This window comes from Drosophila eugracilis, unplaced genomic scaffold, assembly GCF_018153835.1.
Source record: "Drosophila eugracilis isolate 14026-0451.02 unplaced genomic scaffold, ASM1815383v1 contig_367, whole genome shotgun sequence".
Lineage (NCBI taxonomy): Eukaryota > Metazoa > Arthropoda > Insecta > Diptera > Drosophilidae > Drosophila > Drosophila eugracilis.
In genome coordinates this window covers 2,410,242-2,420,589 of record NW_024573224.1, presented here as the reverse complement: position 1 = coordinate 2,420,589, position 10,348 = coordinate 2,410,242, and the positions used below count along the sequence as shown (strand labels likewise).

Sequence of the window (10,348 nt, the reverse complement as noted above, 5' to 3'; positions counted from 1 at the left end):
CTCCCTCTCTCTTTCATCCTTTTTGCCAGGCAAAAGGCGTGTAAAAGTTTTAGCCAAACTTATTGAAACTGTTTTGGGCCATGGTCATGCTGGTGGAAAATCAACGTCCGTCGCGGAAATGTTGGCGGCTTTAATGGCCGATCCGGCTTAAAAGTGCAGCCAAGTAGCTATTGTTTTAGTGGCAAGATTTTGGGCTGTAAAGAAAATCTCCTAAAAAGTCTTAAGAATAATAGTTTTTGGCATCAATCAAAGTAAAGGGTGAGTTTAAAATAAAATTAAATTAGTTTTTGTATATTTAAATATTACATTTATATTTGTATATATATCAAAGTAGGCTTTCATTTGTTTTTTTTTTTTTTACAAGCCTGTCGGGGATTTTCTCAAAAGTTTGACATAGAAATTAATTCAAGAGAACAGTAAAAGTTATGTGATGCAGTCCAGGGCAACTAATTAGAACCAATAAATCATAATATTTGTAGTTATAAGTAAACTGAGCTTGTTTTTCAATAAATTAGTTATTTTCTTAACAATTTTGTAAAATAAACTAAAGGTTTTTACTTTTTTAAATTTATTATATAATATATAACCTATCTTAATATTCTACTTTGAATATTAAGCTTTCGATTATCTTTCGATTTTTTCTTATTATATTTTGTTTTACATAAACCCTTTTTAGATTTGAAACAAAGAATCTTTCATGCAGCTGTTTCCCACCTTCCTTTGTTCTCATCTGACAGCGACTATTCAGCTGTGCACCATCGTCTTCTATAGGTATAAAATCTGTATGTATATAGACGACCAGGCGATCTTGTTATTATGCCAGATCAGTTTGCAATCATTTGCTGGGTAAAGCCCCAAAAGCGATTTCAGTCGCAAAGTTTAGTATAAAAACGCCAACGGAAACTTTTACAACTCAGTTTAAGGCATTCGGCAAGATGTTAAGGTTCTATTTAGTGGAACTGCTGGTTCTGCTGGCCAGCTCAAGGCTTATCAACGCAATTGAGGTGGACACTGACCTGGGACGAGTGCGAGGAGCTAATCTGACCTCCAGATTGGGTGTAACCTTTCATGCTTTTCGGGGCATTCGATATGCCGAACCGCCTTTGGGAGATTTGCGATTCTTGAATCCCCTGCCAGTTAAATCTTGGTCACCGACTACCTTCGATGCTAGTCAAGATGGACCGATGTGTCCACAACCCTGGGACAATATGACCGATGTTTCCGAAGACTGTCTGCGGCTGAATGTGTATACCAAGGATTTAAAGGCCCGACGACCGGTTATAGTTTTCTTACATCCTGGTGGCTTCTATGTCTTCTCGGGGCAAAGTAAATATTTGGCTGGACCCGAGCATTTTATGGATCGTGATTGTGTGTTAGTCTCCCTAAATTACCGACTTGGTAGCTTGGGTTTCCTGGCCACCGGAAGTAAAGAAGCGCCTGGCAATGCAGGACTCAAAGATCAAGTCCTAGCATTACGTTGGATACAGCAGCATATCCATCGATTTGGCGGTGATCCAGGTAGTGTTACCCTTTTGGGTTATAGTGCCGGCAGTATTAGCGTGGCCTTACATATGTTATCTCCCATGTCACGGGGTCTCTTCCATCGCGGCATCTGCATGAGTGCTGCACCATATGGACCAGTTCAGTACAAAGGCAATGACCTTCGATTAGCAAAACGACAAGCTGGACTATTAAAATGCCCCCAGGAACCGGTCAAAGATATGGTGGAGTGTATGAGGAAAAAGCCCTACTTGGATTATGTGAGCACCTACAATGGGATGTTTGAGTTTGGATGGAATCCTGTCCTTAATTGGAGAATCGTTGTCGAAGAGGATTTTGGCCAGGAACGATACCTTGTCGAAAGTCCCTTCAAGACAGTAAGGCGTGGTGATTTCCATAAGGTTCCTATTATCACTGGGATTACGGAGTTTGAATTCCTTTCAGGAGCATTTTGTAAGTACAACTTAAAGTTTAGTAATGTTATAAATAGCAGTTTCCTATTCTTTTCAGTTGATCTGCGAAATGAAAGCCTTGTAAGTAAATACAACCAGGATTGGGAACAATATGCACCCATTACCCTCATCTTGGAACGCAACTCAACCCAATCCCGAGCTGGCAGTCGAGTTTTGAGAGAGAAATATATGCCAGAGAGTAGAGAGAAACTGGAGTATCCAAAGTCCCTGAAGGGTATGGGAGAACTCTACAGTGATGCCTTGATTGGGGTATCCTTCCATCGATTTCTTCGCCTGATGTCACCCCATACACCAATTTATACCTATCTGTTTCGATATAAAGGTAGATATAGTTTCTTGAAGAATCCCGATAACCAAGAAGCTATGGGTAAGTTGTTATATCTAGTTAAAAATTGTATAAAATTTTTTTTCTGCATATTCATAGGCCCCGTTCATCATGATGAGCTGTTATATTTGTTCCATGTGGGCCTTTTGAGTCCTCTACTTAAACGAGAAGACCCTGAAAACTTTATGATTGAGCTTATGACTCGCATGTGGATTGAGTTTGCTCAAAAGGGGTAAGAACTCTATTTTGAAAATCTTATAAGGTGACTAATTTCCTTTTTCTAGTGATCCCCACAATAAGAATGATGAATACCTTAAAGATCTTAACTGGCCTCTATATAATTCGAAAGATAAAGGTTACTTGGAAATTGGCACCAATCTTACAGCCAAAACAGGTGGCTTTTTCCTAGAACGATATCAGATCTGGGAGGAATTATTTCCTCTATCAAGTTTTTGCTAAGCAGTAATGCTAAATGAATACATTTTTGCAAAATTTATATAAAACATCTCAGATTAAAATAAAACTTTATTGATTTTAACCATCAGCAAGAAACTAAAGTATTGTTACTTTGTTCCCCTAAGACTAAAGCTGAAAATGACAACTCTTTTCAATTTCGAATTTTTCTAGTTAAATCGAAAAAAGATGCAGATGACATACCCATCTCTCCAGGTCACAGTTCACAAAAAAGAACAAACAAAAATGAGGAAAATGGTTGAGCGTATAACTATCGCCAGGTGAACGAGCATTGAGAATATTTTCAGCAATTTCCAAGGCAGTTCGGATTTTCTTGACTTTTTGCCAACAGAAATTGTTGTAAAAACACGAGAGGAAAATGCAAAACTAAAAACGAGAGAAGCAGTGAACCGACCGATTTGCTTGAACAAGTTACCGATTAGATTTAGTCAAGAAGTGAGCTGCTATTTTCGAAACACATCCGAGTCTGCAAATTGGAATTGCTGACTATGCGTAAATAATAGCTTTGCTTGAAGCAAACAAAAAAAAAGACATTTTTTTCGATTGGCAATTAAACGACAAATCCAAGCTAGGATATGTCAAATAACTATTTTGGATTTCCCGTTGACGATAATCAACAGCTCATTAAAAACGCGTCGGACCACAAAACAGGACGTCATTAAATAGCCCCTTCTACGCCACTTGACCACTCGGGACATTTAAAGGGCTAAGAGCTATGCAGCTACGGGGGTCGGTGGATTCAACCCTAAATCGCATGAAATTATCTACATTTGCATGCCAATACAAAACACACAGAGCTAATGGCAATTCCAGCCACACCACATTTATATAGCTCATGAATTTTTGATTACGCATTTGGCGATGTGGCCAAAAACGGCCAAAAGCAGCAACATCGAACCCAAATGAACCAAACCAAACCAAACCAATCCCAACCAAACCAATCCAACGGAAGTGACTCCGTGCAATTTAATATTACGCATACGCAGCGTATGCAACTGATTGGCAGCGGTTAATAAATGCGCTCAAACTGGCGCATATAGCCATCCAGGCAAATATTTGTATGCATATTCCATAATTCACTGGACGCCAATCGAGCAGCTTTGCGTGTGACCAGAAAAGCATCGTTATAATATATATATAAATATATATAACGGGAATCATAATATCCCATCATTTCGGTGCTCTATCTGTGGTGAAAACAAACTGGGAATCGAATTCAATTTGGTTATGGGTCGTCGTTTGAGTGCTGTTATCTCGAAGGTAATGGGTTTGAGCCCACTCTAGCTCTCAGGCATTGAAATTTCTTTTATAAATAAAAAAAATGATGTACAAATCTTCATTTTACTCAAACTTTTGAATTTATATTTATATTTTAAGTTTGTTACGTCTAAAATCTAGTGAACTTTTTGCTTTCGTTTCTTTTTAACAATCAAAAGCCGTAAGGACACCTTTACAACTTTAACCACACAAATAACAATAATAACAAGAATAGCTATAAAGACCAAAAGGAATGTCCCCAAAACATCCAAACTATGATAGGTGAAAAAATCTAACTCTCTACCTGCCACCCTCATGTGCGGAGCACCCTTGTGTCGTAGTACGTAGTGAGTCCACCAGATGACTGTTTCCAAAGGACTCATGGGTTGATCCCTATACCTAGCCGCAGTAGTCCTTGACTTGGTAAGAAAACTCTTTTCCGTAAGCAAACGTACAATTGCGGCCTTGAACTCCTCACCTGTCATATCATTATAGCTTAGAACTAAACCTAGGCCTTGATTTTTAATATGTTCCATATTCCCAAACTGATCATAGAAGAAGGGCAAACCCAGCATAGGTTTACCATGATGAATAGATTCAATAGTGCTCTGCATTCCTCCATGAGTTATGAAAAGTTTAACGTTTGGATGGGCCAGAATATCCTGCTGTGGAAACCAATTACTTATAAAAACATTCGAAGGTATCTCCGGCAAATCCTCATCCTCGAATTTCCACAAAATACGCTGAGGCAGGCTGGAAAATGTTTCGAGCAATACTTTCTTGCGATCCTCTGCCAGATTTTTGTTCCTAACATTAGTGCCAAGAGAAAAGTAAATTACTCCATGTTCACCAGCTCCCTGGATAAAGTCCTCTAAATCCTTAGGCAATGCGTTTGGCTGTTGATTGATATGCATACCACCCACTTCTATTACATTGGGTACATATGGCCGAGGTGGAGCCAATGTAAAGTGCTGATTAACCAAAACCAAAGCAATATTTTGGGATATCTCAGAGAGTGGTTGCTTTTCAGCTATTTTCGGGAAATACTTTCTATAGAGGGCCTCATGTTTTTCTTTATAACGCCAATGCCAATTTATCCAAGAAATAGAACGTTCCAAAAAGTGTGATAGACGACCATTGTAAGTCTCTAAGTCGTAGTAGTAGGATGAAGGAGACTGTAAGTATGACATTGGCGATGGATTGCCGACCAATTCATCTATCTTCCAATCAGTTCCACATGGAGCCATTCCAATGATTGGGGCATCAAAGTAGGCAGCAAGTCCATATAGAGCATCGTACTTCCACAGATCCACAATAATCAGATCAAACTGGGCATTTCCTGGCTTCAGAATCTCTCGACGTACTTTATCATTATTGAGCACAACCTTCGTAATATTATACACAAAATCATTGATAACATCAAAAAATTCCCAAGTGTTTTTGGGAGTTGTCATTATTTTTAATAATTCTATAAAATATAAATAAGAAACCTTATCAAAGAAAATATTATATTTAACATTACTTACCATCAAAACTTTCAAATACTTCCGGAACAGGAATGTCGTGTATATTATCCACTGGTTCTTTCGATGGAAATGGGTTTACAGATGTTATTTCATGACCCTGAGATGCTAAGTTTCTCAGATAAGGCAGAGCATGATAATAATGCGATTGACTGGGTACGGGAAACAGAGCAAGAATGCGAGCTCCTTCCAAGTAACCGGGTAAAAGGATCAGCCATACGAGCACCGATCTCAGTACAAGCATTTTTCAGACTAGCAGTGCGTTAGCCTCTAGCTCAACCGAAAGACTGACTGGAAGAACTCTCCAAGTTTGATTTTTTCTCACTGATAAGATTAATCAACTACAGACAATAAATTATAAAAATCTTTTAGTGATAAGCTAAACGAAAAAAAGGGGAAGTACTTTATCGAAATCAGCTGAACACAGCACCGTTAATCACCGTTTATTTTACTGACTTTTCAATTTTACAAACTTATAATCTCCATCCCTTCTCTCTCTTTTTATTGTAATTTTAGCTTAGTTTTTCCACAACCAGCTAGTTTTGCTATTTTCCACACGACAAACGTACTAACCGCAATGATCAGGATAGCTCCACCCAAGAGAGCTCCAACGACATCCAGGCTATGGTAAGCGAAGAAACCCAAGTCCTGACCTGCCACTCGCATGTGATAAGCTCCCTTGTGCCGCAAAACATATTCCGTCCACCAGATTGCCGTGTCCAACGGAGACATGGGTTGATCCCGATATCGTTCCGACATCTGCCTGGCAGTGTTAGCAAATTGCGGCTCCGTGATTAATCGCTCGATGGTCCCCTTAAACTCCTCATGGGTCATCGTCTTGTGATCAAGTCCCAATCCAAAGCCTGCCTGCTGAGCTCGCTTGACATTCAAGAACTGATCGTAGAAGAAGGGCAGACCCAAGACGGGTTTGCCATGATGAATGCTCTCGATCGTGCTCAGCAGTCCGCCATGGGTGATAAATAGCTTGACCTTCGGATGGGCCAGGATATCCGGTTGAGGAAACCATTTGCTAATGAAAACATTTGATGGCTTGCCAGGAAGCTTATCATCCTCAAATTTCCAAAGCACACGATGCGGCAAACTTGCAAAGGTTTTCAGAATGAGTTCTCTTCTTTCCACAGGTAGATCCTTGCTCTTAACATTAGATCCCAGGGAAAAATAGATCACACCCTGCTCTCCGGCTCCTTGAATAAAGTTATTCAAGTCCATGGGCAACGGAGCTGGCTTATGGGATATATGTAGACCTCCGACTTGGATCATATTTGGAACGTATGGACGTGGAAAACTTAAAGAAAAGTGATGATTGAGTAAAACCAATGAGAAGTTTCTGTTCAATTGGGTAAGTGGGACTCTTCTTGATGCCTCAGGAAAGTATTTCTCATAAAGTTTTTCCTGCTCTGGCATATGCACAAACCGGTAGTTTAGCCAGGCAATCGTAGTTTCCACAAAATTGGTCACACGCTCCCCGAAAGTCATGCGATCTGTAAGGCCAGCCGTTACTAGAGGAATATACGACAGAGGCGATACATTGCCAACAAGCTCATCAATATTCCAGTCGGTTCCAAACGTCGAAATGCCTATTATTGGGGCATTAAAGTGGGCCGCAAATCCATAATAGGCATCCGAACGTAGAGCTTCCACAATGATCAAATCGTAATGATCCTTTCCAGGAGGCAAAAGGGTTTCAGTCACCTCTTTGTTGGTGAGCACGGATCGTGTGACATTAACAAAGAATTTGTTTATAAAATTGTTCTCTTCCCAGACAGTCATGGGATCGTTCAGCTCATTAATTATATCTTAAAAAAATAAAATTTCTTATTGAATCTTTAAATATTTTCTTTCTATTTTACCATTATAGTTATCAAAAACTTCCGGAATGGGAATATCTCTAAAGTTATGCACTGGTTTCTTCTGGGGGAAAGCATTAATCGAGGTCACTTGATGACCCCGAGAGGCCAAAGTCTTTAGATAGGGCACCACATTAATATACTGCGATGGTCCTGGAAACGGAAAAATGGCCAATATCCTGGCAGCCTGTAGACAAGCAGGAAGAATAACCAGCAAAAAACTTAGCTGCAGAGCTATCATTTTTAAGATCGTCTCGTTTCCACAAGCTGAAGCTATATACTGAATAGGTTAACGAACATTGCAACATAGTAAGAGGCTATTAGATAACAAACTGAGACACCGACATGCGATAGGAATTCTCGACAGATGCGATTACGGAAATTTCGTAGGCGAGCCACATCTTACCGTGGCACCCCATCACTTCAGTATCCCCCTTATAACCCCTTCTATCCCAGAAAAACAGCAACATCACTGCATTAGCAATTTTCTACAGTCAGAAAAAAAGTATGTTTGGTTTATAATAAAACTCAGAATAAAGCTAAGAATGTGGCATACAATTAATGAATATTTTTCTTCTTTGTGTAGTTAAAAGTATCATAACAGATCTTAGCTTGGTTAATACCTTCATAAAATATGTTTAATCTGCCACAATTTATTTTTCTGAGTGTGTTGTCTTTAATAGTGATGGATTAAATCAACAGCTAAACAAAGTCTGAGGTTTATGCGTGCCAAATACTGATTATAATGTTAGCATTTAACGTTTTGACAGAAGACTTATTCACTTCCTTTGATAATAAACTTCTTTTAAGTAAATATTTAATAGTTTCCCTTAATTTTCTGTTCTTTATTTGGGAATAAATATATTTTTAGTCTCTTCAAACTTAAAGTGCTAATAACAAAACAAATAATTTCAAATGTAACCTACACTAGCGTTAAACAAGAAACGAATGCAAGCATAAGCTCGATTAGTTAATGGCCTTTAATTGGTTACTGGGTCTTCAATTTATTCGACCCCTTACGACGCTTTGAGATGACATAACAGAGACCCCTCAGTAGGCACTTTAAAGCAATCACGAAGATCAGTATAGACACAAGCACGCCAGCGATGAGTAGACCCCAGGTGTCCAGTCCATGGAACTGGACAAAATTTAGATCCCGGGAGGCGCATCTCAAATGTTTGGCGCCCTTGTGTCTTAGTACATATTCTGTCCACCAGATGGCACGTTCCAAAGCGGTATCCTTTTGATCACGAAATAGTTTGGATTTAATTTGAGCTGCTGCCAAATAGCTGGGATTACTTAACAGTTCTTGGATCAGTGAAGTAAGTTCTGTGGCATTGACACTCCAAATATCCGAACTGAGACCATAACCCGCTTGCTTGGCCCTCTGAACATTCAAGTGCTGATCGTAGAAAACTGGTAGACCCAAGACGGGTTTTCCAAAATAAATACTCTCAATGGTGCTCAAGAGGCCTCCGTGGGTGATAAACAGCTTGACATTCGGATGAGCCAGAATGTCCGGTTGAGGAAACCATTTACTAATAAAAACATTCGTTGGCTTTTCAGGCAACTGATCATCTTCGAATTTCCACAAAACACGCTGAGATAAACTAGCAAAGGTTTCCATTAGAACTTTACGAGTGGCTGGTGGTAAATCTGCACTTTTGATATTAGATCCCATGGAGAAATAGATTACTCCCTGGTCAGATTGCTCCACAAATTCAGACAAATCTTTTGCCAATGGCTGAACCTTTCGCTTCTGTTGCAAATGCAGACCGCCGACCTCGATCATATTAGGCAAATAAGGGCGTGGATAACTTAGTGAAAAATGCTGTCCTAGCAGCATCAGTGAAAAGCTATCCAAAACTTCCTCCAACGATTTCTTGGCTGTTGGAAAGTACTTGGCATACAGAATCCGCTGAGTGGGCAGGTGGACAATTCTCTTATGTAGCCACATAATCGCAGCTTCCCATACATTTCGTAGGCGATCCTCGATTCCCATTCGCTCTGTTCTGGATGATAGTAGCATTGGATTGTAAGATAATGGCGAAAGATTACCCATCAATTCGTCGATATGAGTATCTGTACCGTACGAGGATATGCCTATGGTCTGTGCTCCAAAATGCTGGGCCAAGCCAAAGAGCGCTTCATTCTGTACTGTTTCCATCACAACCAAGTCGAAGCTTTTTCCGCTGTTTAGTAAATCCTGAACAGCTGGATCATCCAGCATACTAGTAGTTAAGAGATTGAGAAACTCGGTCGTCATTGTTAAGACTTTCCATTGACTTGCCTCCTGATTGTAATCAAAATTGGCAAAGGCTGTAATATATAAAATTTTCTTTACTTTTTAATATAATTTTAAATAAGAGAAAAACTTCTCTTACCTGCCATAATTTCGTGAATTTTTTTGGCACCAATTACCCGAAAATTGTGCTCTTCTTTTTCGCTGCCAAATGTATTGATCACGGTGACATCATGACCCCGAAGAGCCAACTCCTTGAGATATTGCTCGGCAAAGATGTATTGCGATCGCCCAGGAAAGGGAAATACAGCCAAAATGCGTGAACTTTGAACCTCTATATCGGCATTAGCAGCTAAAAGTAATGCCAGGCTAAAGAGCAGTACGCCCAGACCTGTTCCAGAACATATAATTCCCATTTCCAAAGCAACCACTCCGATTCGCTAACGAACAACCACTAATCTAACATAAAAAACCTTTTTTTCTATATATAATTATCGGTGAGTGCCGATTAATAGAATCTACCAAAATTTGCTCATTCTACACAAAGCAAGTTCACTGAAGCGAGACAGAATGTTTGTTTTTTTTATACACATCGAAATTCGCTCTCTATGTTGGTTTTTTTTTTCAATTTGTGGGCATATATTTTTTGGCGTCACCGGCATCAGTCAACTTTGTTGATTGTTTAC

At 39.5% G+C, this 10,348-nt stretch overlaps 4 protein-coding genes across 4 annotated transcripts; 1 reads left to right on the top strand and 3 right to left on the bottom strand.

Annotated features, from left to right (window-relative positions):
• Positions 1 to 928: 928 nt before the first annotated feature.
• Positions 929 to 2,836, top strand: LOC108116494 (juvenile hormone esterase). The gene is made up of 4 exons (XM_017228428.2): positions 929 to 1,953; positions 2,011 to 2,340; positions 2,398 to 2,530; positions 2,583 to 2,836. The coding sequence occupies exons 1-4, from the start codon at positions 936 to 938 to the stop codon at positions 2,755 to 2,757; spliced, it is 1,656 nt and encodes a 551-aa protein (XP_017083917.2). The 5' UTR covers positions 929 to 935; the 3' UTR covers positions 2,758 to 2,836.
• Positions 2,837 to 4,107: 1,271 nt separating this feature from the next.
• On the bottom strand, positions 4,108 to 5,856 carry LOC108116497 (UDP-glycosyltransferase UGT5). The gene is made up of 2 exons (XM_017228429.2): positions 5,556 to 5,856; positions 4,108 to 5,497 (listed from the first exon to the last, which is right to left on the bottom strand). The coding sequence occupies exons 1-2, from the start codon at positions 5,794 to 5,796 to the stop codon at positions 4,167 to 4,169; spliced, it is 1,572 nt and encodes a 523-aa protein (XP_017083918.2). The 5' UTR covers positions 5,797 to 5,856; the 3' UTR covers positions 4,108 to 4,166.
• Positions 5,857 to 5,952: 96 nt separating this feature from the next.
• On the bottom strand, positions 5,953 to 7,719 carry LOC108116498 (UDP-glycosyltransferase UGT5). Its single transcript, XM_017228430.2, has 2 exons — positions 7,424 to 7,719; positions 5,953 to 7,369 (listed from the first exon to the last, which is right to left on the bottom strand). Exons 1-2 carry the CDS (start codon positions 7,659 to 7,661, stop codon positions 6,054 to 6,056), a joined length of 1,554 nt encoding a protein of 517 aa, XP_017083919.2. The 5' UTR covers positions 7,662 to 7,719; the 3' UTR covers positions 5,953 to 6,053.
• A 531-nt stretch (positions 7,720 to 8,250) lies between these two features.
• On the bottom strand, positions 8,251 to 10,215 carry LOC108116266 (UDP-glucosyltransferase 2). Its single transcript, XM_017228056.2, has 2 exons — positions 9,805 to 10,215; positions 8,251 to 9,739 (listed from the first exon to the last, which is right to left on the bottom strand). Exons 1-2 carry the CDS (start codon positions 10,076 to 10,078, stop codon positions 8,409 to 8,411), a joined length of 1,605 nt encoding a protein of 534 aa, XP_017083545.2. The 5' UTR covers positions 10,079 to 10,215; the 3' UTR covers positions 8,251 to 8,408.
• Between the last annotated feature and the right edge of the window lie 133 nt (positions 10,216 to 10,348).